Source organism: Sorex fumeus, unplaced genomic scaffold (assembly GCF_029834395.1).
Source record: "Sorex fumeus unplaced genomic scaffold, SorFum_2.1 ptg000075l, whole genome shotgun sequence".
NCBI classification, from domain to species: Eukaryota; Metazoa; Chordata; class Mammalia; order Eulipotyphla; family Soricidae; genus Sorex; species Sorex fumeus.
In genome coordinates, this window is record NW_026606132.1 from 7270554 (window position 1) to 7295881 (window position 25328).

The 25328-nt window shown below is 40.9% G+C and overlaps 1 protein-coding gene across 1 annotated transcript in view; it reads left to right on the top strand.

Moving 5' to 3' along the window:
* Positions 1 to 25328, top strand: part of ADGRG4 (adhesion G protein-coupled receptor G4) — a 193916-nt gene that overhangs the window by 28209 nt on the left and 140379 nt on the right. Inside the window, exons 3-10 of the mRNA XM_056130241.1 lie at positions 848 to 6685; positions 8940 to 9034; positions 11337 to 11401; positions 13153 to 13191; positions 17646 to 17699; positions 19306 to 19469; positions 22543 to 22675; positions 24530 to 24648. Coding sequence (XP_055986216.1) covers positions 848 to 6685; positions 8940 to 9034; positions 11337 to 11401; positions 13153 to 13191; positions 17646 to 17699; positions 19306 to 19469; positions 22543 to 22675; positions 24530 to 24648 — 6507 coding nt within the window. The remainder of the gene's footprint in view (positions 1 to 847; positions 6686 to 8939; positions 9035 to 11336; positions 11402 to 13152; positions 13192 to 17645; positions 17700 to 19305; positions 19470 to 22542; positions 22676 to 24529; positions 24649 to 25328) is intronic.

Sequence of the window (25328 nt, forward strand, 5' to 3'; positions counted from 1 at the left end):
GACTTTTCTCTTTAAAGAAATTGGCCCATTTCCCAAAGCTAATCTTTTTAATCAGCACACCATTCTAGCATTCATCCTCTTTCAGGAGTGCCTATTATTATTATACAGACACTGTGAAATGGCTGTTTTTTCTACTTGTTGCTTAACCAGGGCACTATGAGAGTCTCATAAAGATTCTTAAAAGTAGAAAATCACGTTAAGAAAGACCACGCAATCAAATGATTTGATTATATTCTATTTAAAATATGTGAAAAAAGCATAGGGCTCTTTCATAAAGAATTCTTTTTGATTTCTGTAGCTGAATCCAAATTAACACAAGTCCTAATTTTTCGGTTTTTTCTGAAAGTAAAACAATTAAATAAATACATTCTTCACAACAAATATATTTGAAAACTTCATCACTAATTAGTGGACTAAACTCACGCAAAGACTGTATTCTACAAAGATACCAAAATTAAAAGGATACCTGGGCCGAGGGAATAGTTTAAGCGTGAAAGCACATGCACTGCATGTGGAATACCCTGAGTTTGATCTCCAGTACCACATGGTCCCTGCTCCCATCTGTGGCCCCAGACCACAGTTAAAGTACCATACTGTCAATGAGCATGAGTCCTTATGTTAAAAGATCACTGTATCACTGTCATCCCGTTGTTCATTGATTTACTCGAGCGGACACCAGTAAATGTCTCCATTTGCCCCAGCCCTGAGATTTTAGTAGACTCTCCTTACTCGTCTTTCCCAACGATATTGGAGGCTCTTTCAGGGTCAGGGGAGTGAGACCCATTATTGTTACTGTTTTTGGCATATCGAATACATCACAGGTATGTTAAAAGATAATAACAAAAATGCATCTTTGTATTTGGAACTGATTATATTACCTTATCATATCTCAATACAGCATCGCCACTTTTGGAAGAAACAACTGCACCAACATCTTTAAAGACACCCACAACTGAAACAGCTATATTTACTGCAGATAGTTTATCTGCTTCAGCAGTCATCACCCTGCCTGCGAAGAGTACTTTGAAAGGAAGTACTACCAACTCCATGAAAATAACTAAATCCCCATCTTCTGTGGTAACAAGGACAACAAAAATGACTGAAATCATTGATACTGAGACTTTTTATCCAACCACAACTACTAATTTCTTACACACAACTGGATATGCCAAGAATTCATTTGCACCCAAACCTTCAGTGACTAGACCTCAGTCAATCCTTATAAAGACAACACCTTTGTTCTCATATATTGAGTCAAATTCCATGTCCACAACACCCTGGCATAAACAAAAATCCACAGATATGAGAACACTTCCTATCTCCACAGCTGGCCAGGAGTTCATGGCATCTACAGCTACTGAAACCAAACCTTGGTCTACGGTGGGAAAGATTTCAGCTATAAGTACTCACACTGGGACTGCATCAACATTACCACCCGAGTCTGTGCCCAGCTCTGCAGAGACTCCAGTGTCTACTGTATTTCCTAGAGATCACACAGCATCTATATTGGCAACATCAGATTCTGAAATAGCAGTAACAGTCCACTCAGTGACACACCCAACTAGGACCATTGACATGACATCTCAGCTAAGAACAGCTGAAACAGAATCAACCTCTGTGAATTTCCAGAAGGTCTCTTCACCTGAAGTAGAGGATATAAAATCTACTTTTGTACCCAAAGAAACCTCTACTACATCCCCTTCTTTTGGGAAATCCTCTCCCTTTACTAAAGCTCAGAGTGCACAGACAGTTACTAATGTTGAGACAACACATACAACCTTGACTCCTGGAGTCACACTTACACCTACAATGGTTGAAACTATGCTTCTCCCCACAACCAATGGGCCAGCATATACCCATAATACATCTCAAGGAAGTGACAACATGCTTCCTTTGCTTTCCACTAGATCAGTTTACACATCCATGACATCTGAATTTGGTTCCAAATCAATAAATTCCAAAGAACCCCATCAGTTTTCCACCAATGCAGCCACATGGACTTCCAAGCCTGACCAAACCCTGTTGACATCAGCATTTCATGGCAGTACTTCTAATATAGAACATTCATCTACAGTTACTAATATTATCATCTTACCAGAAGCAGCCACAAAGGGTGTGTCTACCACAACCACTGATACTATTGTTACTGCTGATGTTACTACAGACAGATATACAACTCTATCTAAATTACTGTCTCCATGGTTTGCTAATTTCTCCACAGTTTCTGAAACCACATCTATAACCAAACTTCCTGGATGTAAACTTAACACCACAATAGTAAAAACCACCCCTTTGTCCACATTAGCCAGGAATGAACTTTCAACATCAAGGGGGACAGTTATTCCACCAATAGATAGAGTATCTACTTTGACTAATGTTGAACTAAATTTTTCTTCTACTGAGAGTGCCTCTGAGACCACACAAACAAAGATAAATGGAACAATTGCATTTAGAGAGACATCGGTCCCTATTCCAGGGTCTGAAACAACACGAAGATTTGAAACTACTGTGACAAGGAAAGAAACAACAACCTCCCATCATCCTAATGAAACATCCACAATGGCCACAACAGCTGAGAATTCTCCATTCACAGCAATGATGGAAGCAACAGCAGATGAGTCTGTGCAAATAGTGACAGTTTCTGTCACTGTTTCTCCTTTTCCTGACATAGAGAAGTTGAGTACCCTGTTGAATAATAAAACTGCAATGACTGAAGTGAGAGAAAGTTGGCTTTCTACAAAATCAGTGAAAACCACACATAATAGCTCACACAGTAGAACTGAAGAAATCATTAATTCCCCTCAGACCTCCACCACATTTTGGGTCTCAGGGAGTGTACCTGATGAGAACTCAATTCCATCTATCACTTCTGGAAACAAGCATACATTCTCTGAATCCTTTGGTGATTCCACCACAAAAATATTTGGGACAAGTTTTGCCACTACCCCTACAGACAGGACAGTTATATCTTCAGCTGTTGGTGTCTTGCCTCCACAGCCTACGGCTCACCATTCTTCAGCAACTCCTGTGCCTATCACTCATATGTCCTCACTTTCAGCTAATGTCTCTTCTGTAACTTCTTTGCGGGTGTCTGAAGTTACTATGCCCGAATATTCTACACTGGCCAGGGCTGATTCTACATCACTGCCTTCATATGTCTCAATGGCTACAGTGACTGCAACATCAGTGCCACCATTGGCTCAGACTGTGTCCACAACCAGTAAAACTCCTACTCACAGAGACTCAAGTCCCACCATTTCAGAAGCCAAAGTTATCTCTGTCAGGATGACACCTACTGCAATTCCTTCTCATACAGAAATTCCAATCTCCTCAGTGACAGTGAGGCCTGTCACTCCCATAGCATTTAAGCCTGGAACCACACTCCCCTCCTCATCAGTTGACAGAGTAACCCCATATACACATACTCTTACCTGTTCCAAATCTCCCACTGACATTTCAGTTGTATCTGTCACTCATGTAACCTCAACAATGTCTATGCCAAAATCAAGCCAACCCACATCTCAAATGGAGGAGACTTCTACACATGCTTTCAGCTCTCCATATACTTTAAGTGGTGCTGGAGATGTTGGTTTGGTTATTGATACCACAGAAACTTCCATTGTTGATAATATCATGCCTTCACACACCTCTGCCAACAAGTTTACTGCTTCAGTTGGTGGTCATACATCTCAATTTTCCATAAGTCCTGTAAGCACACCAGTTCCCACAATATTAGTGACCAGCACCTCTACCTTATCTTCTGACAAAGAACAGATGACTACCATCCTAGGAAATACCCCCAGAACTATGAAGGTGACAGAAATAACCACATCAAAGAACCCTTTTATTTCAGATTCCCAGAGTACTTCACCCTTGGAAATAACAGATACAGGATTTTATAAGACCACAAAAATTCCCAGTCACCAAACACAATTACCTTCAGAGAGTCCACTTGTGACTCTACTTGAGCAGATTTCAGCTTCATCTACTTTGGGGAGTACAAAGACTATACCTAGCTCTACCTCAAGTAACACAGTAGATATATATAGTTCTGAAGCAGCTTCCAGTCTTGGGGAAACAGTTCTTTCTTCACAAGTTCCTGTCACAAGCACCACATTATCTCCTGAAAAAGGAAGCATGAGTGTCTTGTCAGGATATACTCAGAGTATTGACAAAATGATAGCAAGTTTCACATCTGTTACTAGCTCTGTCTCATACTCTGAGGATAGTTCATTCAAAGATACCACAACATCTGGGACAACAATAATATCAAATCCTGTAAGCAGCAACACAAGTCTTTCACACTTCCTTTCACCTATAACTCAACCTGATGTGACATCCATTGCCTCTCCTATCTCTGAAAACACACAAACTTCTTCAGAGTTCCTGTCTTATTCCACAACTGGACTATTTAGTGGAAATTTTACAGTGATCTCTACTGGTAAGACCACTATGACTCATCCTACTCAAAATGTACCTACAGTATTTCTTGGAAATACCTCTATGACAACATCCATTCCTATTTACCAGATGTCCTCATTGCCAGTTAATGTTGCTGCTTTCACCACCAAAAGAGTTTCTGACACATCCCCAACACTAATGACTAAGTCTTCTAAAACAACACACCCAGATTGTTTGAAAAGTTTCTCTACAGCTGCATCTAGATCTATGTCTGAAATGTCCCCAATGTCAGTTAATGACTCTGCTTTCTCACCCCCTGCTGTCTCTTCTGATTCTTCTACAACAGTTGGATTGTTCTCCAATTTATTGTCTTCAATCACTTCTAGGTCTACTATGACCATAAATCCATCTACATTGGATGTTATACCCATGGCATCTGCTGGACCTACTTCAAAAAGCACAATGATTTCCTCTGTATTCACTACCTCAGAAATGGCAGAGGTATCCTCCAGGATCACAGATACATCTTTTTCCTCTCCAACAGAGTCAATGTTTCCCTCTCCGACAGACGTCCCAGCCATTAGCATGACTGGGATAGTGACCCCTTTTTCAAGTATCATGGACTCCCCTCAATTCAGTTCTAAGACTACCGAAGTCATTCCTTCTGTTCCGAATAACACATTTTTACCACTTTTATCAACAACCAAACAATTATCCCAAGGAGATAAAGCTACAATTATGGGCATGTTATCTGGGATCACTAACAGCTCACAATCCACTGTACCCAGGAATAGAGGGACAGTTCTCACAAATCCCTGTTCTAGAACTACTACCCCAGAAACTGTACTTTCATCTACTTCTTCAGATGACCTCCATACTTCCACAAATACTCAGGTTTACCCATTTTTTACTACATTTAAGAGCACCCATGGACCCACAAAGGGTGTGAAAACTACCAGTTACTTTTCCTCAAATACAGAAAAGATGACTTTGTCAGAAAAAAACACAAAAGCTGAATTTACAAAGCGTGTCACATCTATTTCATATCCTCCGCAGGCACCATCCAGTACAGCTCCAGTGTCTTTGACATCATTTCACTTTTTACCAAATAGTACTGAAACTGAGCTCTCCTCTACAAAGACTTCTCTTCCTCCTACATCCCAAATGGCTGAATTCCCAGACCTGGGAGCAAGAACCACATCTAGGAATACCCAGTCTCTTATTATGACTTCTTGGAATGCCCCCACTAGTAAAGATTCTCAATTTCCAATTTCTACCTCTACTCATGAACCTACACTCAGCAAGATGGAAACAGAAAACCCATTTTTTGTTCCTGGGTTTCTGTCAACACACTCAACCTCTCAGATTGTAACTGAAGATATAGGAATGTCATCAATTTCCACATCAGAAATTTTTCCTACCCTTGGGATGCCTGAGAATCCATCTATATCATCAAGATCTACACCTACCACTTTGCCTAACATTAAACACACATTTGAGAAGACAACAACAACTTTAATGCCTGGGATCACACTCTCATCAGAATCTATAATTTCGAAGCCCACGGCTTCACCGATGCTTACATGGATCTTATCTAGTTTTCCCTCAGATTCTCCTCTGGTATCCATTTCTAATACTCCTCACATAACTTCTTCTACCCTAGAAGTGTCAAAACCCACATTTCTGACTTCAAACATGAGACCAACACACCAATTTACTAAGTTTACTTTGCAACCCTTTGACAGTGCAAGCACCATATTTACCAAAACCACTCCTACACCTATAGTGGGCACTATCCCTACTAGTTTCTTAGCTTCCATCCCTACATCTGTAAAAACTACAGATAATAGTATACATACTTCCAAATCTCCTGAGGCATCTTTCAGAACCACAAGGACTGTCAACTCCCAGACTATATCTCAACCTCCACCCATTACCCAAATGAGTAGGTCACCTCTTACACCTGATCACACATTATCGGTTGGTCACAAGCCTTTGACTAGTGCTACAATAACATCTGCTTGGAGCAGTAGAATCCCAGCTGCATCAGCATCCTCTACTTCAGTACTTCCTAATCCAGCACAGGATTCCTTTCCAAATATAACTACCACTACATCCAATATTACTGGAGTCTCATTTCCATTCACAGCTACTGGAGCTACACATCTCTCAACAGCTGTCTCTTCACTACTTTCCTCCTCTTTTGAGACGACTTGGCTTGACTCCACATCTTCCTTTCCATCTACGGAAGCATCAACTTCACTTATTCCTGAGGAGTTCGAAGGTATGTTCCTCAATGTATGCAGCATATAACTAAAAGAATTACATGCACAACAGTCCATGTGTTCACCAGGATGGCTCCTTCTCTGAAGGTACAAAAAGATAAAGAGGACTACTGGTGTTCATTATTTTGTTAAGACAGTGAGTAAAATGAGTACATTATCCAAATGGAATTTTTCAGTTAGCTTGCATATCTATGTGGATTTTTTGAAACATAATGCAAAAGCACATTTTCATTTTGGGTCACACCTGGCATTGCCCAGGAGTTACTCCTGGCTCATGCACTCAGAAATTACTCCTGGCAATGCTTGGGGGATCATATGGGATGTTGGGAATCGACCCCTGGTCGGCCGCCAGCAAGGCAAACACCCTACCCGCTGTGCTATTGCTCCAGCCCCTCATTCATAATTTTGTAATATATATATATATATATATATATATATATATATAAAGATTTATGGGATCAGATCCGGCATCTTTCAGGGCTTATTCCTGGCTCTGTGCTCAGGGATTACTCTGGTGGTGCTTAGAGGACCATATATGGTGCCAGCAGTCGAATCCTGGTTGGCTGTGTGCAGGGCAAAGGCTTTATCGACTGTACTATCCCTTCAGTAAGATATTTCTTTTTTAAATAGATTTTTTAAATAGAATCATTGTGAGACAGACCCTTACAAAGCTGTTCACGATTAGGTTTCAGTCACACAGTGTTCCAAAACCCATCACTCCAACAGTGTACGTTTACCAGCAACAGTGTCCCCAGTTTCCCTCCCTTCAACATCCCCTGCCCCCCCCCCCCCCCCCCCCCCGCACACATAGCCTGCCTCTATGGCAGGCAATTTCCTTCTATTTCTCTTTCTCTCTCTTTCTCACCTCTTTTGGGCATTCTGGTTTGCAATACAGATAGTAAATGGTTATCATTTATTATCATTTATATCCCTTTACCTACTTTTAACTCTTGGTTCTTGTTCAGTGTGATCATTTCCAACTATTATTATCACACTGGTCCCTTCTCTATCCTCTGCCCCACACATACTCATGGCAGATTCCCACCATTGACCAGTCCTCATAGGCCCTGTTTTCCTTGGACTTCTGTATTAATCTTCTACTATTTTTATGTACCACAAAGGAATGCAGTCATTCTATATCTGTCCCTCTTCTCTGACTCATTTCACTAATCATGATACTCTCCATGTCCATTCATTTATAGACAAGTTTCATGACTTCATTTTTCCCTAACAGCTGTGTAGTATTCCATTGTGCAGATATGTCATTGTTTCTTTATCAATTTGTCTGTTCTCAGGCACTCAGGTTTTGAACATGGAAGTAAAAATGGCATTTTTGCTGTGTGTTTTTAGGCCCCCAGAGTATATTCCCAGAAGCAATATTTCGGGTCAAATAGGAGCTTAATTTCTCACGTTTTGAGGAATGCCCATATTGTTTTCCAAAAATGCTGGGTCAATCAGCATTCCTACCAGCAATTATTTATAGTCCCTTTCTTCCCACATCCATGCCAGCACTGGTTTTTTTTTGCATTAGTAAGATATTTCTGAGCTTCCATTTCACTTGTTTCATTCCTGATGTCCTCACTTTTATTTTGTCAATGTGAACATGAATCAGGAAATTACCCTTTTATTTAGTGAAAGGATTAGGTGGTCTTAGAACCAACATGTTGACCATATTCTAGAAGACACCAGAAGTTTTTCAGCTTGCCATTTTAATTTCTTTGATGTAGGATTCAACCTTTTTCGGTCTTTATATCCAGCTGGTTAGGAAAGCTTATCATTGATCTAGGAATATATGTCTTCAGCTTTTAATAGCTTTTAACAACCTCTCTGGAAATTTGATAGGATAGATAAGAGAAATGAGGAAATAAAGGGAGAAAAACCTAATTCTGTAAAAAAAGTCATAGGAGTAAATTAATATTTTCTCAGTACAAATGATCTTGTGATAAAATGTTTATCATAGCCAATGATTGGACTAAAAATCTGTTGACCAATGAAAATTGAAGATTTGTAGAATGTCTGTGCACTGTGTAGAAACCAGAGAACTGTTAAAAATTAGAACAAAATGAGATGGTACATCTTGCTTTGCTTTTGAATATGGAGCCAAAGTATTACTTCTTAACTCTGTAGTTAAACAAAATTTAAAAGTTATACTTTATTGTTTGGTTTCCTTAAAATAAAGAGTACTTTTGACCAAATTTATAGAAGCTAAATTTCTTGAACTGCATAAATGAAATGAATCTCCTCATTTTACAGTTTCCTTCTACAATATTGAAATGAGCTTCTCTATCTTTGATGAAAAGCCAGGCATCATTATTACCAGTGTTGCAAAAGAATATGCAGAAAACTGGGTAAAATAATCTTTTGAATATTTATAGTACTTATAAAACATGCAAATAAAGATGATAGATACATGTACATATATATGAACTAAGTAGATTAGAACTGCATAATAATACAACAGCGAATGAATTTTGATTGGGGAGGGCAAGGTTTTGAACCATACCTGGTGATGTTTTAAAGCTTCTCTGAGTTCTATGTTCAGGAGTTCAGTATTCTTGGAGTTGCTTCAGGGACCATGTGCTGCTAGGTAATTGAAATGGGATCAATCACGACAAGGTAAAAGATTTTTAACCCCTGTACCATCTCTTTGATCCTAGTTTTGATTATTTTTCTGAAAATCTACCCACTCTTTAAGAGACATCATGAGGATGCATGTAGTCTCATAGTGCCAAGACTGAAGGTTTTTATGAGGTGTTATTATTTTAATTTGCTTAGAACTATGCAGTTTCTTCCACAAAACAAATTGCGAATCTCTACAACTTTGTCAAATTTTCCTATTTGAAGAAAGGAGGAGTGCAGTAACAACAAAGTCTATGTTATTGTATTGAAATAATTTTGGTAATTTTCTCTCTTTCCTACACACTGTTTTATTTGGGCTTACATTTTCCTGATCAGAAGACTAATATATTTCCTCTAAAACCTCAGATATTAGGGTTCAGTATTTAGCCCCATGGTAGAGCACAAATCTCACATGTGTAAAATCACTGTATTCTACCCTTGGCACCAAAAATATATTCAAAACTTGGCACCTGAAATTCGGTATATCCTCTCTAATATCATCCTTGTATAAAATTCTCTCAGTAGTTTGAGGTATAGTCTTTTATATTTTTGTATAAATATAATGACGTTGACACATGTATACTCCTTCATGGAAAAAATAGAATGATCTAGTTATGCCATTCTGTACATTTCCTTTTTTCATTTAACATACATCTTTGAGTATAATCATACTGGTAATTTTAGTTCTACTTCATACATTTTAGAATATACATAGGATTTTACTACATGACTATGATTTACTATTTTAATTTATTGGCTTTTGGGGTCATATCTGGAAATGCTCAGGGGCTATTTCTGGCTCTGTGCTCAGGAGTGACCTTTGGAGATTCTATGGGGGACCATACATAGTGTAATAGATTGAACTGGGTCACTTGCATGCAAGGTGTCTTAATCCCAGTACTATATTTATAGTCCCAAATTTGCCACTTTAAGTCTAAGCATCAATTGGTGTACACTGATTTTTTTTTATTTACCCTCTATTTGAAAGCAATATGTAGAAGAATATCTTCACAATAAGATGTGGAGTATTTGAACACTTCTATAGAATAACTTGCTGGAACTATGTCAGAGTACTTGAACATTCCACATTTTCTTAGTTATCACTAGGTGGCCTCCCCACATAGGTGATATAAAATGTGCAAACCGCCAGCAGTGAAGGATCACGTCTGCTTCCTCTTCTCCCCAGCAGTATTTATTTTCCAGTCCAAATGACATAATTATAAGGGTTTGAGAATCGTGGGTGTATGGGTCCACTCAAAGTGCCATAACAAAATACTACAAGCGAGAAGATTTACACAACAGACATTTATTTTCTCAGTCTGAGATTAAGGTATAGGCAAGGCGGGTTCTGTTGAAACCTTTCTCCTTGGCTTGTGGAATGGCAAACCACTCTTTCTTGCTGTAACCTATCCAAAAGAGATCTCTAATACATCGTCCTCTCATCTTACAAGAATCCCACTCCTGGGATTGAAGAGATAGTACAGGGGTTAAAGCACTTTCCTTGCTCATGGTCAATTCCAGTTCAACCATATAGTCCCCCAAGCACCACCAGGAGTGATCCCTGAGCACAGAGCTGGGATTAAGTGCCCTGAGCTCTGCTGCATGTCACTCAAGCTCCCTTACTTACTCCCCAAAAGAACTCCACTCCTTTGGGTTTAGGATCCTACTTTATGACTGCATTTAACTTTAATGAACTCTCCAAAGACAGATTTCCAAATTCCATTAGCTAGCTACCTAGAATATATGTATTTGGCAGAGGGTGGGGACACAACTCAGTCTTTACTGGTAGGTAACAAGCAAACTGATACTGAGTGGAGTAGATGGTAGTGTTGAAACCACTAAAGGAATGAAGACACCTTAGTGATGCTGTCAGCTTTGCTTGGATAACATAGAGAAATGGAACAAGGGAGTCTTGGGGAATCCCGAGAAGTACCCGGAGTGGCCCCCATAACTAACTACAACAGAGCCAGAGCTTGAAGAGTTAAACTAGGCATACTAAAACTCACCTTTTTCCCCATTTTGTTTTTTCAGTTGAATTCTGTATTTCGGGGTAGTGAATTTGCCCTTGCTAATCTAGCTGTTGAGCTGAAAAGCAGGTGAGTCTCATTTACTCTGGATCCAAGGTCAGTTTGAGGGCATTCTGTGTCTGTTCCCATCCCGGGAGGCTTTCCTTTGTTTTTGTCTAAGATTTGGGGGGTTGCTTTGTTTTGACTTGCATCTTCTCTTCTGAGTGTAGGTTCACTTTGTAATGAGGCAGAAATTGGTATTATTACTGTGGGGGTATAAAGCAAACAGGAGAACAAAACAGAAAGAAATGAGTAAAGAAAAACAGTAGAATTAGACTGAGTCACCTCAAATGTCCCTTCAGTGTTAGAATGCTGTTATTCTGCGACTTAGGAAAAAGCCATGCCTATGGAAAAGGGTGGAAATATAGGGATGGCCAAGAAAGAGGACTTAAAAATCATCCCTTTTTGTTTCAGTGAAGATAGTTTGAGGAATCTGAAATTCCAAGGGGACCTTGCAATGTGGAAAATGAAGAATGCTGACCAGAGCACAGCTTGCTGGGGGTTCTCATAAGGAGGGGCAGGTGGTAAAATTAACAGACGCTGAGTAGTATCAAGAAGGCCATGACAAAGGAATTTGGTCATCTGAAAAAGAATTCCTCTGCTATTGCCCTGATTTTTCGTACTGGTCCTCTGTTAAAGGAACATCCAAAAGTTTCCCTATGCAGAATAGATCTGGCTCTGGTATAGCATGCCAAGCTGGTTTTTAAAACATTAAATGTCACTGCTTATGTGACATTAGACTGGAATTTCGTTTATTCCTACAAGTTTAAATATAAATAGTTTCAAGAAGATTCATGGGAAATAATAGAAGTAAATCCATCGTAGGTTATTAAAAGAAAATTGGGGATGCTTGGAGTATACCGCATTCTTTTTAAAAATGTGTCTATTATCTTTCCTTATTACAAAAGCAATAGGCGACCATTCTAAAACTCTTAGAGTTTTACAGAAATATATAATACAGATAGTGAAAAACTCCAGAAGCCTGCTTTCACTCTCCTCCTCCAAGAAATCTGTTTAACAGCTTATTTTCTATTTCTCTAGATTTGTTGTCAAACATTTACCAAGCGAATGGGAGCCTATTCTACTGCTTTACAGCTTTCTTTTCTTCATTTAGAATGCTTCCTGTTCATCTTTTCAAGCCAATGCATAAAATTCTACCTTACTCATCTTTTTATTTGTTTGTTTTGGGGCCACACACCCGGCAGTGCTCAGGCTTACTCCTGGCTCTGTTCTCAGGAATTATTCCTGGTAGAGCTGGGGGTGTCAGAGATCAAAACCAGTTGGCCATGTGCAACGCAAATGCCCTACCTGCTGTACTATCACTACAGCCCCTCAACACCCCTCCATGAGCACATTCACTGCTACTATCTCAGTGAGCAAATGAGATCAAACCCAGGTTGGCCGCATGCAAGGCAAGCACTCTGAGAACTGCACTAACTCTGTGGCCCCTAGTTTATTCATCTTAAGGACTGATAAGAACCCTTTGGTATCAGTGCATCATGATGTATTTAACCAGTTACCTAGTGAATTACATTTCAATTATTTTCACCTTAGTACATATATTTAGTTGTGCATCAGTTGTGTTGATACTATTATGGACTAGGAAGTGGGACTGCCTGTCTATGGCCTGCTGTCATTTTAATATGCAAATAGTGACTATTGAATTAGACTCACAAGAGTCTGCTATTAAGCCTTGTAGTTGTCTTTCTTCTGAGCTTGTATCCTTTTGTGTTTGATACTGTATTTTATTTTTCTCTAAATCTGTGGTACTCTTGATACAGAGACTCTTCTGAAGAAGAAATAAACACAGATCGAACTTTTGTAAGTACTTTTTCAAAATAGATCTACTTGTAACCCACCTTATTTATACCTAAGCAGATGTGAGCTTTTCCACCCACATATAACTTATCAGACAAAGTTCAATTGTGCTAATTGAGGGTCAAATTACATTACTTTCTTTGGACTCCACACAAAAACCCATCAAGAAAACAAACCTCTGCTTTTCTGAGCTCTCTGTGTGACAATTTTTGAGGCATGTTTTATGGGCCATGTGTGTGTTGGGGGGAGGTAGAAAATCATTTGGGGATTGCAAATAGGAAATGGAATTTCTTGGTTGTAGACATCTTTTTAAAAATTAATTAATATTTTATTGAATCACCACGAGATACACAGTTACAAAAGTTGCTCACAATTGGGTTTCAGTCATACAATGTTCCAACACCAATCCGTTTTCCAACACTGATGTATCCAGTTTCCCTTCTGCCATGCACCCCATCTCTACAGCCTGCCTCTATGGCAGACATCTCTCTCTCTCTCTCTCTCTCTCTCTCTCTCTCTCTCTCTCTCTCTTTCTCTCTCTCTCTCTTCCTTTGGGCATTATGGTTTGCAATACAGGTGTGTAAAAAACTCTGAGGACGGCCAGGGGATGGCCCCGACGGCTCTTCCCCTGGCCGCCCAGGTTCTGGGGGGCCCAGGCCGCCCTCCAGCCGGTGCGGCCTGGGCCAAGGGACAAACGGAGGAGGAGACAAAGGCCAAGCAGGCTGATTGATCAGATGCCAGATGCCGTTTGTTCCATTCTTCCCATGCGCCTGCACCTGCCCTAGTCTCTCTGAGCCTCCCATTCTAGTCTCTCACTGCCTCTCATTCCCGTCTCCTTCTGTCTCTCCTGCCCATCTCTCTGAGCTCCATCTCGCAGCCTTGGCTCTCTCTCTCCACGTGCCTGCTCCTGTATTCTTCTACATTCTTCTCTCACTGTCCCCCTAGATATTCTCTCCGCGGTTTTTCTTGCCGCCCTGCTCTCTCTTACTCTCCAACTCTCTTGACGCTCCAACCCCCCAGCACTCTGGGCTGACTTGGCACCCAGTCAGGTAGCAAAATCAACATAAGAAAGCCCTTCCTGAGACCTGAGGTTCAAAGGGAACACCACTTAAGAGGTATTCCAAAGCCGTTCCTGAGTGCCCTAGGGCAAAATACCCCTTAAGGTGTTTTTCTCTTTTCCTTAGTCCATTAACTCTATCAACATCTTAATACTAGTTATTTTTGTATGGACACAGTAAGAAATACTTTAAGCTTATAAAATTGCTCTCCTGGGGCCATCTCAATCTCAGACTACAATGTTCGGGCCAGATAATCTTTCCTATCTCTAGCAGAGTCCTAGTCTCATTGTTACTTTTGGATCATGACAGCATTTGTCTATGATCAAACTCTTAACTTATGGTTAAGAATTGTGGCACTTTGGCCTGACCCATTTCGATGCCAGGATAGCTCACAGCTTGCCCTGGGTCCATTCAGTCCCTCGTCAGGACCCTGCTTTGGGGGTGCTAGGAACTAAGGGCAGCTGAGGCTTAGGTGAAAGAACAGATGCCCAGGAGAAAAATATCACTGAGAGTCACATAACAAAAGCATAGCATATACTGTCTTCTTGTGTCCATACAAAAAGTACAGTGCTCTGAATAAACTATATAAAGCACTTTGGGAGAAGAGAAAAACAATATTTACAAAGAAAGAAGTTACAAATAAACATAGAGGAATGAGTACTGTGATTGGAGCAACCCAATAAACCTAAATTACCTGAGGCTATGCAGGAAGGAGAAAACAGTTGTTATCCTACACAGGTGCTAATTTTTTTTTTTTGCTTTTTGGGTCACGCCCAGTGATGCTCAGGGGTTACTCCTGGCTCTCCACTCAGGAATTACTCCTGGAGGTGCTCAGGGGACCATATGGGATGCTGGGAATTGAACCCGGGTCGGCTGTGTGCAAGGCAAATGCTCCAGCCCCATAGGTGTTAAAATTTTATCATGTATATTCCTTTACCTCCTTTTAGCATTTGTTTCTGAGACATAAAAAACACTGTATGACAGTAATACTTACAGAAAGTAGAAACAAGGGTCATGAGGACTGGTCCATGGTTGGAAGCTTGCCACAACTGAGTGGACAGTTAGGACAGAAAAGAACCTCTATGACAATAATAGTTGGAAATGATCACTCTGTATATAGACATCTTGCTGAGCACCTTTGGTTCATGCCACTGTGACATGATTGTTCTAAGACTAAAATTCACATAATAAATCCACCCTCTAACTGTATAGATTTGATGAAATTTTTTTCTTGTTTGGGATCACTCCTGGCTGTGCTCAGGGCTTACTGCTGGTTCTGCACTCAGGAATCATTCCTGGTGGGGCTCGGGGGACCATGTGGAATTTCGGGGATTGAACCCAGGTCAGTAGCATGCAAGGAAAACTCCCTACCTATAGTACTATCGTTCGAGACCCAGATTTGATGGGATTTTTTTGTTTGTTTGTTTGGGGGCTTCACCTGGTGGAGCTCTGGGTCTATTCCTAACTTCGTCCTCAGGGGTCACATACTTCAGTACTAGGGAGACCATGCGGTGCCAAGGGATTGAACTTGGACCTCCTTCATGCAAAGCATGTGCTTAAGCCTATTGGGTTATATCTCCTGCCCAAATGTAGAGATTTGAAACCAGGGTGTGACAAATCTATCTCCCATCGCCTCACTCCAATTCTCCATTTTTTTCCTACTGCCACAAAGTTTTAATGTTAATCTTGGAAATTATTAGTGAGTACACAGTTTATTATTATTATTATTATTATTATTATTATTATTATTATTATCATGGGATGCCGGGGATCGAACCTGGGCCTGCTGCGTGCAAGGCAAATTCCCTCCCCGCTGTGTTACCGCTCAGGAGTGATAGCACCGTGGTAAGGCATTTGCCTTGCATGCAGCCAGCCCAGCCGAGGCGGGTTCGATTCCTCTGCCCCTCTCTGAGAGCCCGGCAAGCTACCGAGAGTATCTCGCCCACACGGCAAAGCCTGGCAAGCTACCCGTGACGTATTCGATATGCCAAACACAGTGACAACTCTCAAAATGGAGATGTTACTGGGCCTGCTTGAGCAAATCAATGAACAACGGGAAGACAGTGTTTGTTGTTGTTTGTTGTATTATCATCATCATCATCATCATCATCATCATCATCATCATCATCATCATATCATCATCATCATGTTTCCGCACTGTAATTTACAATACTGCCAATGACTTGGTTTTATGCATACCACACCCTCCTTCAGTGTTGCCACACCCTTGCCACTACCATTGTCTCAGTGTCTCCCTTAACTCATCCCCCTCATCTTCCTCTTCCCAGCCCCCACCCAAGAGAGATAAGCTCGTTTCTGTAGACCAGTTCTCAGTTCTTGTTGCCTTTGGCTATTTGTTACTTCCCTGTTATGCTTCTTTATATCCCACATATGGGAAAAATCATTCTGCATCTGCCTCTCTTCTTTTATTTCCTTCTGACAAGCACAGTTTTTAAGGTGTTTAAATAGGGGACACATATTTTTACTATACAAAATACAGTCTAATCTACAGCATATTCCAAATGTTCTGCCTCCTTTTAAAACAATTTCTGTAAATAGCTGGGCCTGAATTTGTTTAATTTAATACATTTTAGATATTGCGACACACCTAAACTTCCTCTTAAATAATAGAGGTGTCTTTTGGTAACTCTGAGGCACCTAGAATCAAGCTGAGTGGGTTGGAATCCCTACTCTTTCACTTTCTCCTGTGAGACCATGGGCAACTTAATTAACCTCTCTGTATTTGTTTCCCCACCTGTAATATGGGAATAATCATGGTAATGTTTCTTGCAGGGCTGTTGGACAGATGAAATGGAGTAATTTGTGTAAAGTGCAGAGCACAAAATAGAATGAGGAATATATGCTTGAGAGTGTTTACAATTGTCACCACCACATACCCATATATAAGGTTTCAGGATCCAGGCCCATAAAGTTTCGATTCTTTTCCAAGTTCTGTGACTTGTGAACTGTGTGATATGAGGCAGATTATAGAACTTTTCTGAAACTTAGCTTCCTCATCCAGGAAATGGTATGACAAGTCCCTGCATTATCCTACAGAGCTGGTGTGATGACTCACTGAATTAATTTTTGGGTTTTTTTTTTACTTTGGGGGGATACACCTGACAGTGCTCTGGGCCTATTTCTGGTTCTGTGCTCAGGGATCATTCCTGGAATTTCTCAGGGAATGATATGTGGTGCCTTGGATTGAACGAGGGCAAGGCAAGTGCCTTACCTCTTACTCTCTCTCCAGTCCCTGCATTAATGTTTTGAAAGTGGTTTGCAGAGGGCAATGTATTATCTAAGTATTAAGAATAATTACAAATGTTGTTAACAATAATCCCTATTGCCATCTGTGATGCCTTAAAAATGTCAATGACCTATACCTTTCTTTCGCATTATTTGGAACAGAGAGATGGACAAGAAATGATGACAATTCCTCATGTATCATACAGGTAGGAGCTGAGTTTATTCCTAGCAGGTACATTTGGTTCTGATTTTCCTTCCATTTAATTCTGTATGTGCAGCCTGTTGGTCAGACTTGTCAGAAGGAGATCAAAGTACCCAGTGGTTATTTTACAGATGCTGTAATTAGGCTCTTGCCTTCATGAAATAAGTTGTTTCATTTGGTCACGGCACAGACTAGCAGCTGCCTCTGCCTCTTTGTAGTGAAGAGAAAATGGGGTCCAAAGTGGGCCTAATTTGGGTATGGGGGGAATAAAGTATTTGTTGTCATAAAAAAAAGTCGATGAACTACTGAGCAGAGAAAATGCAAAACAACATGGAAAGCAGCCTCACTTCTGTTTAGACTTGTGCTCCAGCTCCTCCCAGAATCCTGGATACTATTGGTTGCCTTGATGTGACTTTAGAAGGACATATGCCAAACACAGTAACAACACGTCTCATGATGGAGACGTTACTGGGCCTGCTCGAGCAAATCGATGAAAAACGGGAGGACAGTGCATATAGTCTTTGACCATAGTTAAAGTCTTTGACTATAGTCAAAGACTATATGCACTGCCACCGAATTGTTCAGGATTCTGGATCAGAGGATCTTTGGAGCCACAGGAAGGGTCTTCTCGGACTGATAACATGAAAGTTGAGAAAAGGGTCTCTAAAGTAAAGGAAGGGGCGGGAAAACAGACAGGTCAGCAAAAGTGGAAGGGAGGCATGATTTAGGTTGGATCGAGAGAGAAGTTTTGAGTAAACACAGGCATATCTAATGTTTAACTACTCTTAGCACCTAAGAAATGTGTTCTTGAAAAGCTTTTGTCTACAAAGGCAAATGGAGAAAAAGTATAAATAGGTTTGTGAACCTTAAGTGTGCTCTATAGCAGAATATTAGGGGAATTTTGACTGTTGCAAGTTATCAATTCAGAGGTTGAGGTCATGAACAGCTCTCTTCATTCATAGGCAGAAAATTTCATGGGCAGAAATGAAATATGGAGGACTTGTTATCTTGATACACTTCATCTCTCTAAAGCTCAATTTTCTCATCTGTAGAATGGGGATGACAGTCGCTAGCTATTAGCTACCTTGTAAAGTCACTATGATGAGAGAATCAAAATACATTGAGAATGAGCTCTTCACAAATTCCTTTGTCTCATTATCATTACAACAGCTATTAATCTATTATAGAAATAGACCTTCTGCAAGGAACATCTTTCTAGATTAATTGAGCAAGTGCCTATTTGCCCTATTACAGGCAAATTGGAGATGGGAAGGATGAAAGTTTTTTTTTTCTGGAGTGGTGAGCCCTGAGTACCCTCCACCACTATCATTTTCTGCACTATTGGTCACAAAGTTGTAGACTTTTTTTTTAACATCATATGAATGCTGCTCCTCATTCTTTTTGTGTTGCTTGTTTTGGATAGAAAACATTTTTTAGGAGATTTCAATATGCTCTCTGCCATAATTTCTTTTGATAGTCACTAAAGAACTGTAAATTTTTTGCTATTCATGGGCAACTTATTACGTAATCTGTAAAGAATTTTAGTATCACAGGCCAAATTGCCTGGTTACATAATGGCAATGTATTTTTTCCTTTGCTTCGCTTTTCAGCTGTGTTTGGCAGGTCATTATAAAAGCCAATTCTTATTTACCATCCACCAAACTGATTCCCAGGATCAAAGGTAAAATAAAGAACAACCTCAAGCAAGGAAACTTTACATCACATAAGTTGAAGTTATCAGTAACATCTGAACATATTCTAGTGGAGAAATTAGGTAAGTTGGGGGAGAGTATTTTCATCTGAATCTATTCCCTTGAAAATAAGGTTCATAATGTTTATATAGTACGGGGTACTGGGTTCAGAGGGAAGAGAGGTTGTCTTCATCTTTTCTTTTCTTTTTTGGGGGGTGGGTGGGTCACACCTGGCTCTGCACTCAGGGATTACTCCTGCCAGTGCTCAGGGGACCACATGGGATGCTGGGAATTGAACTCTGTTGGCCGCTTGCAAAGCAAATGCCCTACCTGCTGTGCTATCACTCCAGCCCCTGTCTTCATCTTTTCTAAGCCTCAGTACCCACTTATCCTGACAACCTTTCTTCTAACATAAAGAACTGATGAAAATCCAGGGGATGACTCAAGGGGCTAAAGAACATACTTTGCATGAAGGAGATCCCCAGTGCTGTTGGCTCCCCTGAGTAGCACTGGGAGCTGCTCTCAAGCACTGAGCTGGAAATAGACCTTGAGTGTTGTTGGATGTGACCCCCAAACACAAGAAGAACTAAAAAAGAAAGTAGGAAACTAAAAAAAGAAACTCTACCCAAATTAGCAGCTAGACTTTGATAAAAACCATAGTGCTCACTGAAGGAAAAGGAGAAGGTAAGGGAGGACAAGTTGAGAGAATTTTTAGTAGTGAAAAATTTTGGTGGTGGATACACTGAGCCTTATACACACAGAGAACTGTGAAGTTATGTACCTGGAGTTCCATAATATTGTGTAAACCAATTAAGAAATGATTTTAATTGGGTCAAAGAGGTCAAGTATATGGTTTAAAATAGAATTGGATTTTTGATTATTTTGAATTATTGGGGAGGGGGTTGGGGCCACACCCAGTAGAGCTCACGACTCTGAGGTCGGGAGTGATCCCTGGAGGATCATATGTGGTTCCATAGATTTGACCCTGGATCAGTGGATTGCAAAGAAAGCACCTTATCTTTTGTTCTTTTTCAATTATTAAATCACAGTGAGATACAGTTACAAAGCTTTAATGTTTGACTTTCAATCATACAATGATCCAACACCCATCCTCCACCAGTGTACATTTTCCACCACCAATGTCCCCACCACCCCCACCCAATCCCACCCCCTGCCTCTATGGCAGACAATTTTCTTCTTACTCTCTCTCTCTACTCTTGGGCATTATGTTTTGAAATACAGATACTGAGAAGCCATCATGTTTGGTCCTTTTTCTACTTTCAGCACATGTCTTCCAGGCCGTTTGATATCTCTTTGGCTTCTAGAATGGAATGTTTAGTGGAAAAGTTAATATAGATTATGCAGATGGGCTGGAGCGATAGCACAGTGGGTAGGGCGTTTGCCTTGCATGCGGCTGACCTGGTCGGCCTAGGTTCGATTCCTCTGCCCCTCTTGGAAAGCCTGGCAAGCTACTGAGAGTATCTTGCCTGCACAGCAAAGCTTAGCAAGCTCCCCTTAACGTATTCGATATGCCAAACATAGTAGTAACAAGTGTCACAATGGAGATGTTACTGGGCCCGTTTGAGCAAATCGATGAACAATGGGAGGACAGTGACAGTGACACTGACATTATGCAGATATTGAATTAAAGAGAAGCGCACCTGAAACTTCTTTATGTTATCATGCAGTGTTGTGTCAGTAAAAAAGTACTTTTCAGAACAGTACCAGATATGTTACCAGAAATGGCTGGTCAGCTATGTATATAACCAATGGCTGGTAAGAGTTTTCTCGTCTGCAGAAATACCCAGAGACGAGAACAGATTTTGTATTGCCCAAAAGACATTTCCTAATTTATTGACTGATTCAATCAACCAATTACTGATGTGGCAATAGTCCAGAACTTCTATTGTGGGCATTTTCTTTGCAAATTAGCAAGACTCGAATGGTAAACCAAAAAGGTCACTCCACCTCCTTCACATTGCTTTCCAGCTTTCTTCCTTTTTGTTCTAGAGTCAGACACTGGTAGGGCACTGCTAGCCCAGATAATCTGCAGAGGCATCAGAGCACAGTTCTTACCGCAAAATGAATCTACTGGCAGAGGGTTGGCCATGACTACCAAAGGAAGTGAGGGAGATGGAAGACATCAAAGGGCTGAAGCCCTGGGCAGAGGCCATCAGGCCAAGGAAACAAGTGAAAGGTCATCCTGAAATCCAAGAGCAGGCCCCTTGCATCCTCTCAGATAAACAGTGGTGAGGCCAGAACAAATCTGAATGAGCCATTCCATGGGACAGTGTGAAATGGTTTCTGGAGTCAGAGTTCCACACTCATTGGCTGACGAATAAAAATTGGGAACTGAAGCCAGAGAGAGAGAGAGTACTGGAAATAATGCACTTGCCTTGCATGCGGTGCATCAGCTACCACCCAGTTCAAATCCCCATCACCACATATGGTCTTTGAGCATTGCCAGGGATCACTTCTGAGCACAAAGTCAGGAAAAGGCCTTGAGCATTGCCAGGTCTGCCACCTCCCCTCCGCCCCCAAAAGGAAGCTGAGAATATATCCCTAGACCTTGCCCAGGGGATAAATCCATCTATCCCTTCATGGGACAACACTTGGCAGCCAAACCTTGCCCTTGGCACTACTCTGTCAGAACAGGACACCCTTATCAGTACTGGTGATGGAATATATGCTAAATTAACTAAAGCTAAATTCATGGCAATCAGTCCATTAGGAAGAAAGGAACCATCCAGAAAGAGGAGTTAACCTTTCTCCTGCCATTGCCCCAACACTATTGATGATGACTACTTCAGATTTTTGGCTGGCTTGGCTTTTTGATTTTCACTCTAGACCCTTTTGGGTCTTGAACTTTCTCAATATATTTGTATCATTTTAAGAAACCAAACTCAAATCCTGTCCTATCCAACTGCTGATTTCAATGAAAAGGTCTAAATATTAGGATAAATTGGGAAGCTTTATTTTTTTTTAAAAAGGAGGAATCCATTTAATGTTATTTTCAGTGAAGCTGGGTAGGAAAAGTTTGCTCTTTTATTCACTGATGTTTATGTGCAGGGTAATAAGTGATGGGTTGTAATGGATGTTCTTGATACTTTTAAGTGCCTTTTGCCCTTTAAAATGTGCATACATTTTCTCTTACAGAGCCAGGGAAGTGCAAAGCTGATAAAACAGCCTCCAAATACAAAGGGACTTATAAATGGCTCTTAACCAACCCTACAGAGACAGCCCAAACTAGATGCATAAAGAATGAGGATGCAAATGCTACCAGAATCTGGTATGTACTGGCTATGTTTGAATTGATAACCCAGCAAAACCAAGTTCTGTTTCACAGAGGAAACTTGTGTTCTTGGGTCATTTGTCTAAGCAAGTTCTCGCCCTTCACCCCACCTACTTTGGTTTGTCTTTCTTCCTTACATTGTAAAAAAAAACATTTCAAGAACAAAATAGAACAAAACCCTTCACCCCTTAACTTCCCACTTGAAAACAGCTGCCTCTGTGGTGGATTCGGTCCTCTAGACTTTCCTTATATACCTCTAAGTTTCTTTTCGGTTTTTGTCTTAGTTCGGGGGGTGGGGGCATACCCAGCAATGCTCAGGGCTTACTCCTTGCTCTGATCTAAGGAATAACTCCTGGCAGTGCTCGAGGGACCACATGGGATGCTGGCAATCGTCAAATCCTGGTTGGCTACATACAAGGCAAACACCTTACCTACTGTTCTTCCTCTGGCCCCTATGTCTCCAAGTTCCACCTGGGGGGGGTCATTACCGTCCTCCTATCAATAATGTTCTTTTACCCTTTCACCAATGGCTCATCAAGCACTTCCCCTGTTTTGCATTTATCTCCTTAAGAACCATTTCGAAAAATTGCCCCCAAAGCTCCCCTGATGATGGAGCATAACAATTTGCCAACTCACTTTTACATTGCCACTTTTACCATTTTCCTCTTTAAAATCATCAGCCCCTCCTCCTTTACTCTCTGCTGTTTATCGCTTATGCCATTAACTTAAGTGGGGAGACCAGAGGGGCAGAGTCTTTGACAGAGGCTTACAAAACTCTCTCTGCCAAATAGATAAAAATTAATAAATCACTCTCTTTTCTGAGGTGACCTCTTGACATCCGTGGACCGTGCGGTTTTAAAGGTTGCATTCAGAGCTCGCGTGTAGCTTTTCCTTCCCGATGTCGCTAGTTGGTGCAGTCCCCTGCTGTTTCTTGCCTACTGGTAATTTTTTCTCTTGACCATGCTGGGGATCAAACCCAGAGTCTTAACCCCTCCCTACAAAGTGTGTGCTCTACCGCTGAGCAGCCTCACCCCTGGTCTGCCTGCTATTACTTTTCAGTGGTCTGCCTGCTTCTATGACCTCCCAACTAGACTTTCTGCTGCTGGCAAGATGGTTTCCCCTCAAGAATTAATTCCAACCCCCTAAGTAAAGTACTAAAACCCCACAGGCTCCTTACTTAGCGGTTCACATCAGCTCAAAGCGGCATTGCCATTCTGACCCAATGGGTGCTCCCGACGCTCTCCTCCGCTGGTGCTATTTGTTCTGTCTGCAGAGAAAGGATGGCTTACCCTATCTCTGTGTTTTTAGTGTCCCGCTCAGCTCCAACGCTGCAAAACGAAAGTTCTTCTTGGCTGGGTATTTGAATCAAGTTCGTTTTCTTTATTCAGCTCTTCTTCTCCCTTTCTTGCCTAAACAAGAAAGTTGCAGTTACAGTCTCCAATCATCAAGTTCCAAACTCTCTGAATAAGCCCCCTGTGTGTCTGCACATCCGATTACCGGTCCTAGAGCACAGTAGGCGCTCAGTAACGGGTTAGCGGGTTAGCGGACCTAACAGGAAACGAGCTGAATTGGATAAAGCCCCGGGGGTGGGTAGATGGATAATGAGGGCCAGTGAGCTACAGAGGGCGCTGTGCTAATTGTAGTGGATGAGTTAGAAATAGCATCCCGATGGGAATTTCCTCTTAAAATCCGTCTACGGAAAGGAAAGAGCACAAAGGGGCAAAATCTTTGCATGGAGACTTGCTAGGCTGAATATTGCGAGTCTTGTGCTAGACTCTCTCCGGTGTCTGTAAAACAAGCATGTTGCAACAAGCATATGCTTTTTTCCCATTCCTCTCTCCTCTCTTTCAGCTCAATCAGTATCAAAACTGGCAAATCTCGGTGGGAAAAACCCAAGTTTAAACAGTGCAGATTACTTCAAGGACTTCCTGATAGGATTGTGGATCTGGCTAATATTACTATAAGCGACGGTAAGTCGGTTTCGACACAGTTGAGAAATAATGAAATGTCTGTTAATTCGTCTCTTTCACCCAAGAATAGAACGGCTGGTCAAACCTCTAAAAAATCTACCTGACAACAATCCAATTTTAGAAGCTGTTGTTGATAATGGGAGCAAGGGAAGTTAGGATGGCTAGTGGCTTTGTTTAGCTTTATGGTGCTTTAAAGGGAGCTTCATAATGCTTTATATTTTAGACACTTCCGATACTTATTTTTCCTACGTAGGTTTTCATTTTATTTTCATTTTCTAATTTTTCGTGCTTAATCATAATCCCTCACACAACTCAAATATTACAAATAAAATGACATGCAATAAAGTGGCTACGGAGATAGCTAAAGCATCTGGAGCATATGTTTTGCTTCTAAGAGTCCAGGGTTTGATTCTTTGCACCACATGGGTGTTGGGCACCATAACGAAGGATCCCTGAGTGTAGAGACCATGAGCACGGCTAGGTGTGGCACCCCCAAACAAAAAAAGTATGATAGAGTATAACATCTCTCTACTGTTGACCTCAACCATTAAATTACTGTCCACAGAAATGTTTTGTTTATCTATAAGGAAATATATTTATATTGTATATAAACATGAATGCATATTTTTTTTTTGCTTTTTGGGTCACACCCAGCGATGCGCAGGGGTTACTCCTGGTTC